This window comes from Dufourea novaeangliae, unplaced genomic scaffold (assembly GCF_001272555.1).
Source record: "Dufourea novaeangliae isolate 0120121106 unplaced genomic scaffold, ASM127255v1 scaffold391, whole genome shotgun sequence".
Classification (NCBI taxonomy): Eukaryota; Metazoa; Arthropoda; class Insecta; order Hymenoptera; family Halictidae; genus Dufourea; species Dufourea novaeangliae.
The window spans coordinates 4,941-26,747 of record NW_015374308.1 but is presented as its reverse complement, the minus strand read 5'-3'; the positions used below and the strand labels follow the sequence as shown (position 1 = coordinate 26,747).

Here is a 21,807-nt window from a genome sequence, read left to right as displayed (position 1 = left end):
TTTAATTTCACGAAACCGCACTACAGCTCCGCTAGCGGTTGACTTAAAAAACGAAATTACGAAACTCACGAAAAAAACTTCTCTACCCAAAATGGTCTGAATATTCATTATCATCTTCGAATATTGAAGGGCAATAAATTAGCAATGTACACGAAAAATCCACAGGTACAACGTTATCGTATTAAAGATTGGAATTTTCATATTACATATGTTATTGTCTGTGTGTATGCTCTGACTATTGGGATATTATTCTAAAACATTGCTGTTCATGGGTAAACCCCATGGGTAGCTCTGACCTCTCTCTATATGCATATGAGTTTGTATGGGGCGTGTACACATAACACGTATGAAGTCAGAAAGGAGTGGGAAGAGTAACACAGAGTAGGAGATGGTCTCTAACAATAAACTCGAGAGGTTATGTTGGATAACACTGTTCCAAAAGGTCACGCAGTGAATAAATGTTATTTGTGGATCATGTCTAGCATAGACGGCAAGAATCATTGACACACTCTGTGTACATACACTCCCGTTCAAAAGTATTCGAATACATATCGAGTATACGGTGAATGTTACAAGATATTACGAAATTGCTGGAGAAATAAATACTGTTAAGGGGATATTAATAAGCTTAATGGACATCGCTTATACTACTATGAAGTAATAAACGTGGCGTAAAATATATAATTTTTATAAAACATCACATTTTCTTCGTACAGACCAGCCATCCCAATACTTACATTCATGTACATATGGTTTTCATACATATGCAGGGTGAGGCACTTAGAACCGGCCAACTAAATAACTTGGCTGCTCTTGGTGATAGGAAAAAATGCATCAGGCCAAAATTATTTGGTATCGAGAGGCTGATCATGCGATGTTATTAGTTTTTTGATAGGTGGAGGCGTCAAGGAGATATGAAGGTCATCTCTGTTTTTTTAAATGGAACGATATGTTTTTTTACTTACATTCTGATAGAGTATTTCAAGACGAATACAATGACCTATTGGGAAGGTCATTCGTGGTCTGGGTTAAGCCAATTGTGATGGAAAATAATTTACTTTGAGGAAATGGTCGAACACTTCCTTGCCGTCTCTGGTTGTTGATATTATTACTTCATCTCTGTCTCGTAATCTCTTATTATGGGTCGTTGAATGGAAATAAACATTCAATCACGCTGTACGCTTCATCTGTACATACTATGATTAGTCGTTCATGAAAATCTCTGCCGAGCGAAGTGTATCACAAGTTTCCGAAATGCGTTATTTAATAGCGGAGAAAGTAGATATGGTTTTTTTTATGGGGAATGTCGCCAAATTGTAAGAGATGCAGTCCGTTTGTATGCTGAACGGTTTCCTGAACGTGTCACACCTTCACGATCTGCATTTACGAATGTTATTAAAAGTTTTCAAGAAACTGGATGTGTAAATAAGAAAATACGAAGAAGATCCAAGACAGCAACTGATGATCGAAATACAGTGAACATTTTAGCAGCTGTAACACAAAATCCCCATGCTAGTACAAGGCAGCTAGCACGTGAAAGTGGCATCAGTCAACGAAGTGTTTTGCGAATATTACATTTAAATATAACATAATATTTAATCGAGATATAAACACATTTTAACGGAAATTTTGCCACACCTGCTGGAAACTATTCCGCTTCACATACGGCAAACTATGTGGTTCCAACAAGTTGGATGCCCTGCTCATTCTGCACGGATAATTACCCAATTCCTCAAGGTGACATTCGGAGATCGTTGGATTGGTCGTGCAGGGAATCGTAAATGGCCCGCACGTTCTCGAATATCCGTAGTACTTTCGAGACGGATGTTTCCAGAACATCCGAAATTTAATTCTTACGAACATCCTAGAGATGTCTAAAATGGACATAGGACATTCAAATATATACCTGGGGCTGAAACGGACGTCCTTTGGATTTACGGTACTGTCTGGGAACTAAAATTTTAGATTCATGAAAGAAATAGTAACGGCTAACGTTGGCAAAATGAATGACCTTCCAGATCGCATGAAGTCCGTATTCTATGCTAACAACATGGCTATTTTCTGTATCTCAAAAATCAATCAGGTTTTACAAATTTGACTACATAAATTTACGCAACTACTTGCATTGTATCGCTATTGACCTCCTAACTCGAATTCTTCAAAAATAAAAAATGATTGTAATACATATATGACATCTGACATTATAAGATCGCATTTTACCAAACGCATATTTTAATTATAATTGAATAACAAAGAAATCTAAACAATGGGAACATCAACAAAAACAGTACACACAAAAGTACTTCGATAATTTAACTTGAATAAACAATACTAATTCTAGAACATCAAAAATGAGATCATTTACTAAAGGAAGGGAATTAAAAAATGTCTATCAATATTTGTTTAATTAAATGCATAAGTTTTCAAAGGATATATTCTGCAATGAAGTAAATAAGTTTAAAGAGTATTCAACAATTTGATTATTACTATAATTCAAAAGGCATTTATTGAGATCATTAGAGGACATAATAGGTTTTCAATCTAAACCTAACGTCTGATAAATAATAATGGTTGGCACCGTTGTCACTTATACGTTAATGAGTGAAATGTGACGAAACCCGACTGATAACGTTGTAATGTAACAAAGAAAATTACTTATTGCAAACATGTACTGTAATTAAATAACAACTTTAATGTATCGTTCCTTCTTTTTATTGGAAACGAAGGTATTTTGTGTTCATTGAAATACCAGGCATCTCTGAATAAAAATTAACCGTACCTTTTTGTCAGAGGTTACAACAAAAGTAACTTGAACTATTTGTTGATTCACATGTAGAATCTCATTACGGTAACACCGTAATTAGTATAATTTGATTAATACTTTCTAAAAGGTGGGTTATTCTGTCCATCCATCCTTAGTAACGTTAGTGTTGATCTAAAGTACTAGGAAAAATAATAAGAAAACAGTATAATATTTTGAAGGGTTTGTTTTGATTTTACCTACGTGGGCTTCCAAATTACTCATCATTGAATTAACAAGTATGTACCTCGAACTTTCATATTATATTTAGATGAATTATTTATTAAACTTACTACAACTCAAGCTATGACGGTAAATAATCTAAAAAAGTCAAAGAAATAAGCAAATTTTATTAAGATAAGAACGTAAATCCACGGATATTCCAAGTGAGGTGATATACATATGTATACGTACTTACTTAAGGAACCAAAAACGTCTAAACTTCATTCTGATTGACTAGGACCTTATAAAATTAAATCAGTTATATGCGTAATGGATATTCCAAAAGGATTCCACTCTTTCTAAATCTGAACACGATTAAAATCGATCGATTTGTAATTTGGAAATTTTTTAAATTACGTTTTATATGTTCCTACATGAATATATATGGACTGTACCTGTATTTATGAAATAAAAGATGAAATTAATCCTGATATTACTTGATATTTAAATTCACCGCTCAAGTGCTGATCAATTATTATCTGACTCTTATAAGTCATGTATTTTCGAAGTAGGGTAATGGATAAAGTTACAGGGAAACTCTCGCAGATGGTGTCGATTAAAACTGATTTCTCTTTACGAATTCCTTACACATTGAGCATCAAGTACCCGACATTGAGAAATCGGATCAAATTCGCGTGCACCCGCCAATAACAACCGATCGCAAACGTTACGGAGGCTCAGGTCAAGTCCTACAAAATATGTGGTTGATCTAATATGATCCTAGTCAAAATTCGAATAGTTTAAGCATGAGGAGAACTCGTCTCTTCTATTAACATAAAATAAACAAAACGGAGCACATCCGACAATTGTATATATTATCTGAATTGCAGTTAGTATTGGTAACAAAGTTTACACTGTTACAAACATTTATAGGGAAATAAACGTAAGAAGTTGTTCAAACATGAACGATTAACATACAAATATAATAATGAATTCTCTATAATATCCCTAAGAATGTGTTGAATTTTTCAGTTGAAGAATGAAATATTCGCGATTAGATTTGCCAATTCACCACTATTCCTGTTATAATTTGCAGCACCAGATCAATGGGGGGTTAGCGGGGGCTGCAGTCGCGGCCCCACTTTGCAGGGCGCCCTAGTCTAAACCTTCCATTTATGTAAAAAAATAATTGTATAAAATTTTGTTTACTGTTTCCCTTTCGAAGAATAATTAGAAATCGTAGGAAATATAAATAAAAATGTAATGAAGCATTGCTCGTTATAATCAAGTGTTCGTTACGATTAAATGTTATTTAATTTTACTTATAATAAAGTTCAATTGTTTGAGACTTATGTATTTTATTGTATCTTTTATTACAAAGACTGTCGCCCCCCCACCCCCCACGCTTTTCAGCGAAGCGGACCCTCGAAGGTTTGATAGCCTCGAGCCACAAATATATTAATTCGGACCTGATAATTTCTAGGAATCTTATTATTAATTAAATTAATCACGGTCAAATCTAAATTAACTATTAAAGAACATCAACAACAAGAGGTTATCCTGGCCATTCTGTTATCTGGCCAATGTTCCTCTCCGTTCATTAATTTGCGGACGTATCTCTCACTATCAAAGAAATTGAAATCGTATCTAAAGTAATCCACAGTTGGGAAAGTGGTCTAAAACGGCCAGTTAAGTTTAATTCGATTGTAAACTTCACATGCACATTGCTTAACAACTCTTCGTGTAAACGTGACTCTTGCGACAGTGAGTCAGTTGTGTTACACTTTGTACGTTCAACCATTCTGAAGAAATCTATCCTCCAGGTTAGAATTCAAAAATACTAATACAAATTCTCAATATTTGGAGTTAAACCGAAATAGGAAATGAAAACAAATAGAGAACTACTCTAGTTGGGAAAATATATATTTTATGTATTGGTTTCAATTTGTTATGAATTACCTTTGCACTCGAGGATTTTCAAGATCGTGCTTTCCGTAGACAGAAGTTTAAATGTTCCATTAATATTCAAAATAAAAATTTCATAAAAAGACGAATTCTCTTGAATGTGAGCTTTAAAAATAACTCAGCCTACATAACTTTCACATCAATTTTTCAGAACAATAACAAACAATGTATGCATGACTTACTCACTGATACAGTATAAAAATTAGTATATTCTTCATTATATCTTTATGAAATGTACCAAAGGATTGATGACGTTTTCCCAATGAAAATATGTTCAAAGACGATTCACAATTTTAAATTAAGTTTATAGTAATGTATTTTCCCTATTTTACTGTCAGAAAAATTTGGTTTATCCATCGTTTGAATTTTCGAACGCATATATGTATAATAAAAAGATATGAAAATTTATTTTATACTAGTATCAGTGATAGTTTACTTTGGTTTCTCTCTTTTGCATTAATATCGGTTACGAAAACTTTACAATTAATAGTATTATGCTAATCGTCTCAAGTATGACATATCATATTGAATCTAAATATTTTTATTATTATTTTACTTTAATTACAATTGTTCAAATCCCTCGCCGGAAGTTATTTTATGATCCAACCGAATAATTGGCAAAAGTGTGGGATCATTAGCACTTTTAGCTCGGATGACGTCATAAGATCGCCAGCCGGGCGAACCCCCCGGGCAGATGATGTCTTTCTTAAGACATCAGAGACCTCACGCCGATCACGGCCAACAATGCTGACACTTTGATGTCTAAATACATCACACCTATAAAATAGGTATGCAATTCAACGGCAACAAAGTAAAAAACGGACAACGGCAATACAGTTGCAATTGTAGCTGTCCGTTTATACTTTGTTGTTGTCGAATTTTTGTATCATTATAACACGTATTCTATAGCATTTTTAACAAGAAATAAATCAGAGGACACTCTAAAAAAAGGAAAAATTTTCGTACCTACTACAAGTACAGATTACCCTCGTATAACACGGTTGAGTTTTTAAAAATTGCCGTGTTATGCGAATACCTGTTATATGAAACTCGCACCTATTTAGTATGTGTATACATACAAAAAACAGGGTTAGGTTCCAAAACTTTTTAACCACGTTAGAGCGAAACCCTATTGTAGGAATACCGTGTTATTCGTGGGTAATTTTATAACCATTTTAGGGTGAAGTCGTGTTATAGGAATGTCGTATTACAGGGGAATCACCTACATGGCACTAAAAATGTCCGATGTTGAAATGCGCAAAACCTTCAATGTTTTAAAGAATGTATATGAACATTATTCCATTTACGCTTGGTTACGTTTTCTTCCTTACGATACAGTACCTTACAATGCAGAACATTGTCAATCATGAATGACGTCCATCGAATTTTATCAGCAACGATTTTCCTATAAAGGAACTTTGGCGTCATTCTTTCTACCAGAGATTTCACCTTTAAATTGTTTGCAATTCTGAAATGACACTAATTAAATGTGTTTTTCAACAACCATAAAAAATATACATGATACTGCTATAAGTTTAAAAACATGTAGCAAAGTGCAACATTTGTAACATCGTACATTCTTTTCCTACTTTTCACCTTTTATCCTTTGTTACGAGCCAGGGCTAAGCGGCTGCGAGAGCCGAGGAAATGGCGAGTTTGGTTTTTTAGAGTTTGTTACGTGTATGAATCTGTGCCTATTTCATCACAGGGAGCCACTGGGATAGGCTGTCGTGGACGAACCCGAGTCTATTTCATCTCAGGGAGCCACTAGGATGATTTAGACGTCGCGGACGAACCTGTGCCTATTTCATCACAGGGAGCCACTAGGATTGTTAGTATGGGCCTCGTAAATTTTAAGAATTCGGTACACTTCGAGCGGTAAAAGTGTGCCTTTGTGGGTTCGCTTCTAGCTGGGAATTTAGATGTTATTCTAGAGTTGAAATGAACAACACTGAATTATAAATATACATGTACCAAATTTTAGAATTGATATTGATAGATTATTTTTAGAAATGCTTGACGAGGACTTTTGATACCCGATCTCACTAGCTAGACTTCTGATATGAGTATGATCCGCCGATGAGCTGTACGCGTCCCTTTTTATACCCCGAAAATCGTGTCTAAAAGTAGTGGGGACACGCCTGTTCTCAACGGAAACTGTTTTCCCAGAAAATCTGGCCACGCCATAACACCCCGTGGGCAATTACGTAATCTGGCCGGATGCATTCCAACTCCTGACAGGGTTAAGAGGTCACGAGAGTATCTTTGTACGTAACACCTTTGTACAACCCGTAGAAGCATTCTGAGAACGCCATTTTAAGACGCAAGATGCAACTTTAACTTGTATCGCCGGGGGGTATCACCTCTCTAGGCTCCTATAACGCGATAACGTTACAAATGTGAACATAGTCCAGGTGTTACGGACATTATCCAGCTTTCTTACGAGTGCATTACTGCTATATGTATACAGTTCGTTTAGCGATTGTCATTTACTTTTATAATTCCCCAGTAAATCTTTCAGCTCACATTTAACTGTTCATTACCGTTTATCTTCCCATCGTCTTGTACTTACTGGAATTTAACTGTTTTAAACTTTGGATGTATTTATAAGGAGTTTTATTCCTTTGGCCATAATACTTCAATTAGCATAGGGATACATGATGCTTAGGCATTTGAACATCTCGGTATTTTCTAGTAATTGCATCATTCCAAACTATGCAGAGTGGTCGAATAGGCGAATTAAATAGCAATATAAGTACATTGCAAATGAATATTCACGGTTATTTAATTATTCATTTTGCATTATCGTAAGAAAGTGATGATTATTTGAAAAGATTTCATTTTAAATATTGCCCAAGAGTTCCTTTGGTTAGAGGTCGTCGTTTCTAATTATTGGAAATCTAATTGTAACAGAACAAACTAGTGGATGAGGTTAATAAAATGATTAAACTTATTAATAATTTTTAATACTAGCAAATTCTGAGCTCTATTATAATATTTAAATTATGTTTGCCGAACGTTTCAATAGTGATAGTGTAAAATTGACCATGTTTCCTATGTACCTACGTTTTGTTTATAAAACTACCATTCCTTGCATTAAAATAACGTCCTTTACACGTTTAACATATTGCTACTCTGCTACAAAATAGGTATATCATTCTCGTTATGAGATGTATATTGTCACGTAATTATTTCTTAATTATTAAAATAGAATAAAAATTGTTTATTAAAAAAAAACATTTCAGTGTGCATGCACCAACTATTATCTGAACGCTAAAATGTGGAAATAAGAGGCGAATGCAATGAAAGTAACAATGAAAAAATGCCTTTTGATTCTAAAACATTTATGATACTACATAGAAGATCTTAAATGATTTAAAGTTCAGACGCTGAACCAGAAGCAGTATGTAATTCATCGTAGTTGATCCTGTTAGCACATTGCACATAGATCACGAGGTACCGTGTTGTAAACTTCTGACTTACTTGTCGAATGATGATTAGCCAAATTAAAATAATTCATTTGGTAGTTCAATAATAGTGTAAACTATAGTGATAGTTTATTCAATAACGTGCCGTATGCAATGTATTAACTCGTGCAATTTACAATTAGCCACAAAACAAGCCTAAGCGCGTTGTTAATAGTTGTTTTACTTTTAATTTTTTGTATTGTTACTTGTATTATTTTTTCTGACACAAGGAATAATAGCTACTAGGAAACTCAGTTTTTGACTCTACGAAAATTCCCAAGGCCGAAGAGCGATATGGTACAAAATATTAGAAATTACAGTAGTTCTGAAAGACTTCCTAACATTTTGCAGTACAGAGTTACAACGCTAGAAATGTTCCTTTTCGCCTGTACAATATTCAACTATTAAAATCCACTTGTAGCTAATTTGTTTAAGTAATAATCTCATCACTGAGTATGTAAACAAAATGTTAAAATAGTCTTAAAATAATAATTTCATTTTAACGCACACAAGTTAATTATAAAGTTTTTAAAACACTGTACTGCAGAAATTTAATAAGTGAGTTCTCCAGAAAATGATTGTCATGGATGCTCATATACGCTACGAAATCGGCTAGAGTTTCTATACTACAAACATGAAGACAAAATGGAAAAAACTATTTGACTTCCCAAGGTAATTATGGATAGGTCAATTGCAAACAGTTTCAGCTGAGTAACAAGATAATCAGTAGATCGTCCGAATTATTTCTTTATAAAACTCACGACTACTTCAGTCGAGCAATCATTCTTTTCTTTTAGAAAGTAACAGATATTTTGAAAAATCGTTAAAACGGTGAATGTATTCAATCCAATAAAACGGACTATTATAATAGACGCTAGGTTCGACGACAACCCCATTGTCGTCGAAAAAGTGACTTTGTACAGGAATTTCGTATGCGTAACTACAGTTCCGCGGCCCAATGAAATACTATGACTCTATCGTAAAACATGCGATAAAGCATCGAATGAATGGACGCACGGGGAACAACTTCGTATACCGATCACTTGTTTCACGGCCTGCCGCTGGACACGATGTTATGAAATAAAATTCTTCATCGACGAGGCCAGAACCTGCCAATCCACGGTGTGGCAACCGGCTGAAACGCAAATATCAAACGTGCCGTATTTTGGCCACAAACACGATGGAATGCGCGCTCCCACGCGCGTCACACAGCGCAAGCATCGTGTTCACATTCGTTTCCCATTTCGAATATCCGGCTTAGGCAAGTGCCAACCGCAGCCTTCGGGATGGTATCTCGAATACGGTAGCCTTCCCCTGTTCCTCATTTTCTTTGCTCGCCCCCTCCCCCCAAACCAGCCACTATTTTCTGTCGATCTATCTTGCTTCGTCCCTGTTCACTCTGGTTTCTACTCTCCCTTTCGCTCTCCACTTTTCCCCACCGACTTCCCACCGCCATCGTCGCGTTTCTTTTTTTTTTCCCTTCGGGTTTCCTTCATAAATGCCGCAGTACACACGGCTACACGTGAACTTCCTCCGCGTAGTTTATTTTCTGTATCGACTTCGCTTCCGTTAGCGTTCTCTTCAACCGTGTGGCATATGGATTACACTGGGTGTCGGTTTCTCCTCCTCCCCTCCTCCACCCCTCCCTTTTACCCCTCTCTTGTATCGAAGCCGCGGCAAGTCGTACGTGAAACTCCCACGCTTTGCCTTTATGATCGTCGCTGGAAATATTGTTCCAGTAACGATATGCTTGCCAGAACGTTTCACAAGCTATACATATATGTATATCGAAATCTTTTTATAGGAAAACAGTGGCGAACGTGAAATCCTAAGTGACAAGACGGTATTCATTTTTCTTCTTTTATTCGCAACCTAAGGGAGTCCTTAACAAGTGGATTCAAGCTGTTTTGCATTCAGCTTTTGTTTTGTAAATGAACATTTAAAAGTGATTATTTGCTTGAATATTACAATTTTAAATGCAATTGTTACTATTTAAAACATGTTTAATCATTCGTAATGAAAGGCCATATGCAAGTAATTAAAAAGAACTTGCAATAACTAATTACTGTTTTTCGTCTTCGGGTAATTAAATAATTTTTTAATTGTTGCATAAAGACGAAGTATTAAGATTTAAGTGATGACAGTTCTCTTTTTGCATCTCCTTTTTTATTTTAGTTGTAAAGATATCAGAAATTGAGACTAGACATACTTCACTCTGTCAATACTTGATGTATTTCTAACTTATTCTCAAAGGCATAGTAGTAAATTGTTTGATAGTACTAGAGTTGAACCTTGATTATTGGAACACTCTTTATCAGAACGTCGCCTAATTCAGCGGTCCATTATGCGAACTTCTACACACGCGGCAGAAACGCGTTTCAAATGGATGTTTGTTAATTCTGTATGTTTATTGAATACTGTATAGTGGACTGTGATTTTTTGGTTTTACTAGTTTGCATAATTGAGGTCTTACTGTACCATATTCTGTAAACGTATTTGTATTTAAATACAATACTAATGTTCTCTTGACAAATCATTATTATGTGGAATAGCAAAAACGATAATACATAAGGGTATCTATATACAAGCGAATCAACAAAACAGCAATTGCATGGTTCGGACGCGTCTTTATTACTCCAACATTTTTAAGAACAAGAAAATAAAAAGTACAAAGGAAAAAACAAAAAATAATAAGGAAAACTAAACCAAAACTACTCAATTTCGGCTACAATTGAATTATCATTAATCATTTGCAACCCGCTTCTCATGAGATTCTATCAATGATACACACATTGTTTGCATTCTCGAATAAAACTTAAGAATAATGCAAAAAATATCGATTTTACATAAGTTAAGTGATATTTAAGATTGTGACAATTCATACTTTATAATACTTCATATGAATTTAATTATCTCGTTAAAGATATAGGTACTCGCGACATAATAATGATAGGATAATCATAGACAAATATCAGTGTCTAGGAATATAATTCTTACGTATCACATTGTTAATAGTACATTTCATTTAACATTTCTTCCGTTCAATTGAAACACAATACATCTTCGCATTCGACGTACGTAATTAAAACGGAATAGATAAGTATGACGTATATGTAATATACATTTACGGAGATTTAAAGCAATCACAAATATGTAGGTACATTCATATCAGAAGATGATGATAAAATATCTTTTAATGTTTATTATCAATAGGCAGATGTTATCTAAACACGATCCAAATTAAATCATTTGCAAACGATTATTGAATAACTACTGTCACTTGATACTAACAAAAAAAATTGTTTGTAAGCTACTACACTGTTGTAGCGCTCTGCATTAATGGATTAAACAGTAAAAGCAAACATAAAATTGCCACGATGCCATTTCCATACAAGTTAAATAAGAGGCTACTACAATCGACATGGAATTGTCATGGCCAGTCTTAATTAACCCTCGATTAAAGTTTAAAGTCCATGTGTGATGTGAAGCAGTACGTGGAGAACTAATTAGAGAAAACCGAGTTAATTGACATTCTCTTGCTTAGTTTTAATTAGTTCAGCAAATAGATTTAGGTTAATCGATTGCAACGACGTTAAAGGAAATTTCTATGTGCTTCTGTTTACAGGCCGAGGAGTTGAACACCCTTGTTGGCAATGCTTTTCGTATGGCATACGTGGCGCAACTTCAGCGCCAACCGATCCTTCAGGATGTGATCTCACCGCAGTCATCGCCACCCTATCGCAAAGACAAACAGGAGACTCGGTCCTCGTGGGTACGTATTTTTCTTCGCCTTCTCATTGTCAGATCACTTTCACTTTCCCTAAGCGGACACTTTATTCTTACCCTGAAAAAACTAGGTTCCCCTTATGAACATTTCGATGAATATAAACTACAATTTTTGTTGAAAATTGTTATACATAAGATCTAGATGTATTCTGGAAAAAGATCTTTAAGGTTTTATAGCCAGGTTTGGAGTAGATGTACATTCAGTGTACATTTCAAGTACATACATTCAATGTATATGTATAAAGATATACATATACTGTATTGACATTAAAGCACACCATGTTAAAACAAGTATATCTTCACTGGGAACCCTCCTAGCTCCAAAAAAATATCCCGAAAATATCGATACAAGAAAAATCACAAAAGTACATTATTTGAGAGAAAAATATTCAGTTAAATTTACAAATTAAAATATTTTAGAAATATTTATGAAGCTTACAATTATTATTACATTTCCAGTATCAGTAATATGTAACATTATATAAGAATATTTATTACTTTATGTAGGATAAAGTTAATCGGCTATAAAAAAAACATTTATGTGAGAAAGTAATTTTTGCAAAACAGAAAATCTGTTAGAAACATGACAAAAATTTCATTGTATCAGCATTTCGCAGTTCCATCCTGCGGACTTATTTAATTCATATATGAACAAAATGCACACGTGGGTACGGTTTTTATTCAAAGAATTGCCCTTTGCTCCAATCGTTTTTCATTTGATAGCAATTTTTCACGGTCGAACGTTCCAAATAATTGCCTGTCGCCGCATTTTAACGGAACAATTTGTCAGAAACGAAATTCTCTCGCGACCCAACCAGAAAGCCCGAGAAGACGTGGTAAAGTACGTTGTTTGGGATTTGCGACTGGAACATGAAAAAAAATTCGAGGGACTTGTAGAAACATTTTTTTTTCTAAATATGTACGAACAAGGGAAATGTAAACGGTGTGTACCACGGATTCTGTTAGGGGCATTCGACTCCAGTAGAGGTGTCCCGTTTGCAGGCCGCGTTAATTATAAATTCGACCCAAGTCTTCGTAACTCCATCCCGTCTACCAGTAAACGGTCAGTTCCTCGCGACCAGCCCGCTAGTTCTACCTACGCAATCGTCTTGGGAATCGTAAGAATCTGTCGACAAACTATTCATCGGCCACCAGGTTTCGTTGTACTACCTCCGAATCACCGGACCTCGAACTATTTTCGAACTAATATTGGCAAGTAAACTTCAGGGCCGCTACACGATCTCTGATACAAATCCGGTCCTACTTGTGAAACATTCAGCACAGTGCAATTTTTTCCCTAGCGAGCACTGCTTGACCACTGTTGAATAGCATTGTACACTCCTCGTCTTTAAGGTAGCTTCCGCGTTTGGTGTCGCATCTAGTTGGGGCTTCATATAGTGCTTTATACTTTTTATCAATTATACCAATTTCATTTGAATGATTAATACTTCAAACTACTTCAAAATACTTAAATAGAATCAAAATTTACGTATAAGTGAAAAAAACAAAAAGTTTTTTCCTTATTGTAAAAGAAAAATGTATTTTTAAATTTTTAAGAGAAAATTGGAAAGTTCGTCGAAAAAATCAAAGGAAAACAAACGACGTTCACGTTCACAGCAGACATGCGTAGAAGATACTTACCAAAACGTATTGAAACCTAAGTTTGCATACTTTGATCTTAATTTTTAATTTTATTTGATCGTCAGCATATCTTTTTTTCCGTGCCATCATAATCTCCGTAAAAAAATCTGTGAGCACCTAATTTTTTATGAAAATGTCATTTTTTGTAACTAAATAAGAAGTGATTAACTTCTCAGTATCAACTACAGTTCCATAAGGCACGCGTTAAAAAGAAATTTGTATAATATTTCTTTTTCAATAATTTTATCGTTGACCTTTTAAGAATGTTCTGTTAAATTTTCAACTAAATTTATAATTATTCAAAATTTGCGCGAGCCACCTTAAGCACACAGTGTTTATCTTCGTGTAAGTATGAAATTATTATTTCTGTGGATCGAAAGAAACTCTGTATTTTCGAAAGTATAATTTTTTTCAATCGAAATGCGCATCTCGTCTGCTGGAATTACCACTTCTCCATTAGGGGATGTTTTATTTCTTAGGAAAGGCTCCAGATGTTGGAGGAAAATTTGATGAACAACGTGGATGTGGTCAGATTTCGTTAATTCGGATAACTTTTTTATGATTTGATTTGAACTTATACAAAAGAATTAGCCGCAATTCATTGACATTAACAGTATGTTATTTACCTTTCTAAAACGGTTGAACAATGAGCAAAACAATTCAATCACCAAAGAAAGTAGGGGAACACAACACTGTGGTATTACCTAATAATATAATTAACAGAAACTTGGACTATTGTAAGTACTATTACTATAACTAAGGAGTAACTTGATATAAGCGAAATAGTATAATTGTTTTAGTCAATATATCTGTTTACTTGTATAAATATTAACTGAATGCCTATTTCATACTTTTTTAAAGTCTAAGTTTTTCGTTTCATAGAATGAAAGTAAAAAGTTACTACACATTAGAACAAAAATCAGTATTAAGAAACACAAGTGAACTTATTATTTGTACTTTGTTATCTTCCAATAACTTTTTTGTTTGGACTATTGATTATCGACAAATACCTGTATTTCTTTTATCACAATTCATGCGTTAGTATAAGCTAGGTCAAATATAAAATGTAATACATCGTTTTCGCTCATTCTTAATTGCATCCAAGTGATTGATTATCATTAACAATATATGTATTGGGTCAGTGCAAAAGTTTTAATGGATTTTCTGCAGATGATATAAATTATACTGTTAGAGTATTGCATTATGAAACCATGCCAGTGTGTACATTGTCGTGTGAAACAAAAATTCACGTGACTGAGTGACTTTTATTATTTTAAAACAAAATTTAGTATAATTTTTTATAGGCTATGGAGCCTATACGTTCATAAATTGTTACGTGACATAATTGTGTACGAATTTTGTACAGGAATAACCATTACAAATTCCGTAAGAAACATTTGTGATCTGTTCAGAGAAGCTAATGGCATCATTTTGGACAACCGAATATGCAATAAATTGTAAATTTTGTTAGTATAATTAAATTATACAGACTTAATAATAACAATGATATTCATAAAATTTATTTAGTACAATAAAAATTTGTATTGAAAGTACATATACTATGACACAAACGCTAGGTATGTACTTCATTAACACGTTCCGTGCCACATGTACTACTGGTAGTACACGCGGCCTGAATTGAAAGTTTAACGTGTACCATCGGTGGTACATGTGACACGGAACGTATTAATGTCGAACTGTAATTTAAAACAAGACCAACAGCCTCTATTAACAAAAGACACATATTTTTGATAATTTATGACTTGAAGAACGGAATAAAGAGTGTCTGGATACGTATGGCCTTTTTCACTGTGGCACGGAACGTGTTAAATTACCGTTGAATTATAATTGAAAAATATTATTAGTCTATTCTTTTCCAGCTAAACCTATCAAAACCTTTGCACTGGCCTAATATTAAAAAATAAACAGAATAGTGAATAAGTACGAAATCCACATCATACCTAATATCAATTTCACTTACATATATGAAAGCAAAGGTTTCAATATAGGATCATTCCACGCGAAATCGGACACTTGTTGGAGTAACATTTCGGATTTTGTTGAAACTTGGATATGTTATAGTCTTTAGTAATAACGTAGTTATACTACACAGTAAGTAGATAAACGTATCTCGAAGGAATTTTGAAAATAAAGTTTTAAGAATTGTTGACTTTTTAGCTGTTTGAAATATAATGTCAATCTTGTTTCATTGAAGTATAACTGTTGAACCTAATGAAAGAGCCTAATGAAAATGATTTCCGTTGAATATATATTTTTTAACTTTTTATTCTGTAATTGTTTTAAAGAAATGCAATTTTATAACAGTGGAGCACTATTGAAAAATTTGAAAAAGAATGAGGATATAGTCCTATTTGTTCTCTTTATGATCCAATTTAAAAAAATATAGTCACTTCAAAATTGATCATATGAAAATTAATTGAAGTTAACGCTGCTGGTACTGCACAGCTTGGCCGGTGGAGCCGGTGTGCTACACGGACCGTTAACTTCAATTAATTTGCATGTGGTGTAGAAACTGTGCATATTTTTTAAAATTGGTTCATAAAGAAGACAAATTTCTATTTTATAGTTCTCTATATCCACATTCTTTTTCAAATTTTTCAATAGTGCCCTGTTATTATAAAATTACATTTTGTTAAAACAATTGAAAAATAAACGGTTCAAAATATTTTTTTAACTGAAATAATTTTTATTAGGTACTCCTATGTCTCGACTGTAAGCACCCACAAAATTTTTTTCCATCCGGTTTGTTAGTTCAACAGTTATAATTTATTGAGAAAAGGTTGACATTATATTTCAAGCACTTGTAAAATCAACAATTCTTTAAATTGTATTTTCACATTTCCTACAAGATACGTTTATACACCACTAAAGACTATAACATATCCAAATTTCAAAAATATCCAAAATGTTATTCCAAAAAAAAGTCCGACTTCACATGGAATAACCCTATACATACATAGTAGTTATTATAATTCAACATTAAACACTTTTTCGTATCTAATTAACAATTGGTTCCCCATTATTGCAGAACAAATCGCTGGTTGGCGACAGCTCGATCGCCGGCGTTGGAGGTGGTTGCAGAAATTCATCCTCGAATTCGTGGCTAAAAAGTCGAACGTCGCCCACGTCCAGAACTGGAAGCGGTTCGTCTACGGCGGACATGAACGTACAGCTCGGCAGCGCCGGCTCGCCCACGCTGCGACTCGCGAGCGTGAAGGTACGCACACGCATTCTAATTCTTCGTATTTCTACTGAATGGCTTTTACTTTACGGCACTTAACTGTTTTGCAACGGTTTTCAGACTGAGTTTCAATAGAGTTGCGGCATGATTCAATGGCTTTATACTCGCAATTTCATCAATATCCACCTAATTTCACTCAATACCATACGGGGCACGATTTTTATCTTAATTTTGTTTATGCAATGCGTGAATAGTGTCGCATATGGCACCGATTAAGTAACTAGTTGTAAATGAAGTTCTTGATAAAAACACAAGTGTATGAGGTTCTTTAATATGTGTTTATTAAGAGTTTATTTGTAATTTAAAAAAACGTAAACTTATACTTTTAATAACGTAACAAATTTTATAATTTATACTTAAAATATTATGATAAATTTGAACTTTCGTATTAACAAATTACATTTGTTCAGTGCAATCAATATAAATTGCTAATCTGTGTTCAGCACATAATGCACACTTGCATTTAACAAATATATTTCGTACCGAAACGTGGTGTCGTATGTGACACAAATGCAACTGTCTTCGTAACCGTATTGCTCCACTACGTTTTAATCACTGGTACTTACCCGACAGGTATAGTAAATTACGCAGCTTTTCACGCTTGATTATGTCAATAAGGTCGAACTAAATATTGGCGGTATCACTGTGTTACTAGTATAGGGTTAATTGTGCTCACCTAAATTTTCTTCACACACATTCGAACTACCTCGTCCGAGATGTGTCGAAATCCTAGCAACGTTCATCGTGACATTAATTTAACCATGTTTCTTCTTTTCACGAAACTAGACACCAAACTCGATCCCTGGTCTACGACCGACGCACAACTTCACCAACGTTCTCGGGCCCATAACAAACGAGGACGAACCAAAGAGTATCTCGCAACAAAGTACACCGAGCAGCGACGAGAGCAACTCGCCCACAGAACTTAACTCGTACAAGAGGCTAACGGACAAGCCGCCTCTGATAAAGCGGCTGGCGATGGGTTTGACAGGTGGACGTGACGTTCTTGGGTTAAACGGTGAGGATGACAGCTGCCCCCTCGTCAGCGGTAGCAGCACGCCGACGAGCCCCTCGAATAGGCCGCATTCTGGGGGTTACATAAACGAGACGATTATCGACTCGGAGGGCACCAGGCCGACCTACAACAAAATACCCCCGTCCGAAAGTTTGGATAACACTATCAATGCGTCCATCACCGCGAAAAACTACAACATTGAGAACAATAGGTAATTCACGCAAACGATCTTTACTTGAGACACAATGAGAAGGAAGTTCACCCCTTTGACCATTGGACTATAAGAAATTATAATGAAACTATATGTCTGGGGCTATGATGTGTGTGTACATTGTGATTAGTTTTATTTTCAAAGCAAAATACTGATTGTGTGTTGATTAGAGACAGATAAAGAAAAAATATCACTGATTTAAACGAAAATACTGATTCCGTCTTGGTTAAAGACAGTTGTAAAAAACCACTTACTCAAAGCAAAGTACCTACTGATTCTGTATTAGTTAGAGACAGTTTAAGAAAGAAAATGTTGAAATGTGTCGTTACACTTCTCTATTGATTCTCTAAAGAATGACACCTTGCTCATAGGGTTCCATCACCTTGCACGGAATGACATTGAGCCAAAATTACTAAATGAAACCATCCGAAATTTAAATTCTATGAACATTCATAAAACTTAAGAAACGGACATTCCTAGAACGTCCGAAATTTAAGTCTTGAGTACATCCGTAAGACTTTCAGGACGGACGCTTCTAGAAAATTCGAAATTTAAGTCTTAACTGGACATGAAACGGACGTCCATTGGATGTACGGTATCTGGGGATACACATTTCCAAAACAAAATTCCACCGTTAAAGGGTTGACGCATTCATCGCCGTGTCGGTCACTGGTGATCACCATGTAATATAAAGTCAAATGTCAAATAACAAAATCGGCGTATACAGGAAGAGGCTCCGCGGTAAACGTGCCAAAAGATAATACATTAAAGATTTTTCTTTTAAGTATTCCCCTTGGGATTTCATTTTCCTTGTGAAAAATTAAATATAAATTATTTAGTAAAAGGAAATACGTTCAAATAACGTTTCCGCAAGAGTATATACTGTAGTGGTGTTTTGCTTTTATGCGTGTGGACTTGAAATAAGGAATTCAAGACGTAGTATTTTTTACAAAGTAACGTTTCAATTTGTTGGAATGAAAAATTATTAAAAGTACTGCTCGACAGAGGTAATTGCTATTTCAGTAAACAAATAAAATTTATTTCCCATCTGTGTTTAAATTATGAGATAATGGGATCTTACGAATAACTTGATGAATAGACAAAACATTTTGTAATATTTTGTTAAAATTTGGCTTTTTTTGTGCGTCTATATGTATAGTATTAGATTAGCTAAAGAAAGTATACAGGGTATTTCACCTAACTTGACCACCTTAAATATATCGCTTATTTTGTATGATAGAAAAAATATCAGGGGAGAAAAATATTCTGTTCGAAGGCGCCAATACGGTGATGGGCCGAAGTTTTTTCTCAAGGTCATTTTTTTTCGAGATTTCAAGGTCATCGAATTTTTTCTAAATGGGACTACATATTTTCACTACAACACTCTTATAGCATATAAAAAAACAAATCCAACGAGGTGCAATATGTTGACCTTCACGTGACGTTTAGCGAAAAAATCATGAAATGTTTGTCAGTAAGCTCAGTACGCGTTCGGGGACGGTAAATGAAGGAATTTCAATTTCATTGCAACAGTTTTTAGTTAAATCTTTATTTTAGAAGGTGTTCAAAATGTGCACCATGTACCTGGATACCTTTTTGGAGGCGGTAAATAAATTCTTGCTGTACATTTTTAAGTTGCTCTGCAGTAATTGATCTACATTCATGTAGAACCCTTTGTCGCATGTTTTCTACTGTTGTGGGAACATCATTGTAAACTTTACTTTTTAGGTGTCCCCACAGAAAGAAATCAAGTGGCTTACCTTAACCCTAAGATTTACTTTGATAATAATGCTTGTAAACATACTTCAGCCGATGAAAGGAGAATACGAATGTCTGTTTACAAGCACAAGGGACAATTACACGGTACACTGTTCCAATGAAATTGAAATTCCTTCATTTACCGTCCCCGAACGCGTACTGAGCTTACTGACAAACATTTCATGATTTTTTCGCTAAACGTCACGTGAAGGTCAACATATTGCACCTCGTTGGATTTGTTTATTTATATGCTATAAGTGTACTGTAGTGAAAATATGTAGTCGCATTTAAAAAAATTCGAAGACCTTGAAATCTCGAAAAAAATGACCTTGAGAAAAAAATTTGGCCCATCACCGTATTGGCGCCTTCGAACAGAATATGTTTCTCCCCTGATATTTTTTCTATCAAGTTAGGTGAAATACCCTGTATAATGCATTTCTGTAAACTACAGTGAATTGCGTAGGTATGTATATCTAAGAAAACTGGTCGTACATATATTCATAATTATGTTACTATGTTATTACATAGTTATACATACAATTTGATATTGCAAAATTGATCATACTATACTATAAAAACATGTTTTCATTCTTTGTACCTGCATGACTTAAAACGAGTATCTTGTAAACAATAGTTTCGAATTAGAAAATGGCCTCAATAATCCACGTAGTTTATTCTTTTTCTCCCTAAAATTAAAAATAAATGTCGTAGGCACGGAACAGGAAATGCATCTTTGTTGAAGTCCAATTTTTGTAAATTAATCTATAAATATAAATTTGCATAAACATTCACAGTCAAGTCAGCATGATAACATTAAATGTCAAGTCCACTGTAATCTAGACCCACAAACGTTTAAACCGTTTACTAGAGTTAAAAATATTAAGTTAAAAATACTAGAGTTAAAATTTTAAGTTAAAAGATAATTATTAAATTTACAGGATAGGCCACAATTTCCCAAGTTCAGGAACGGAAACAGAATTTAAGTCAAAGAGAAGATCTCAAATCAGTACATCGAGCAGTTCGGTACCTGCTGACGGAAGTACTCACGGATCGACACCAACACCTCCACCCTTACCTGAAAGAACGGACAGCTTGAATAATCGCTGCGAGGAAGCCGAATTGCGTAAAGCTCCGTGGTTTCAAGCTGGAATACCAAGGTACTTATTCGTTTGTTTTTTTCCAATTGATTCATATTGGCATTTTCCTCTTTGAAAGAAAAATATAGTCAGTGAATTTTCTACTTTACAAGACTATTAATTATTTTGATAATCAAATAAATGTATTATTAGATACATGAACAAATAACTTGTAATCTATTCAAAATAGTACAACATTCCTGTATTTGCTTCTGTTTAATTATTCGCCAAGAAATGATGATATTATGCAGTTCAATGTTTTTAGGATATTATTATGAAATGTACGCACCCGTCCATGAGTAATTGAACCGCTGAAATCAGTAGATATAAAATAAAAACGAATTAACATTACGATATTACTTATGTTATGATATAAACAAATTCTTCTGAATGTTTTGCACTGTTAAAACAATGTAAATTCTAGTCTACGCTGTGAACAACATTAAATTCTTTTTTGTTAGTGCGGTGAATTTATTTAGAAATACTTATTCGAATCCATTATGGCAATTTAGTAGAGAATATCTTAAACATTTCTAGATTGATTTCACTTCCACATTCCTAAAGATTTGTTGCTAACTTCTGTACTTATTTTCCACGACTTGTA

General features: G+C 34.4%; 1 protein-coding gene across 1 annotated transcript in view; it reads left to right on the top strand.

Moving 5' to 3' along the window:
* The window catches only part of LOC107192795, a gene marked incomplete at its 3' end in the record, with an annotated part of 122,692 nt that extends 101,468 nt beyond the window's left edge, over positions 1-21,224 (top strand). Inside the window, exons 3-6 of the mRNA XM_015582132.1 lie at positions 12,020-12,166; positions 16,871-17,059; positions 17,870-18,309; positions 21,006-21,224. Of these exons, the coding sequence (XP_015437618.1) occupies positions 12,020-12,166; positions 16,871-17,059; positions 17,870-18,309; positions 21,006-21,224 (995 nt within the window). The remainder of the gene's footprint in view (positions 1-12,019; positions 12,167-16,870; positions 17,060-17,869; positions 18,310-21,005) is intronic.
* Between the last annotated feature and the right edge of the window lie 583 nt (positions 21,225-21,807).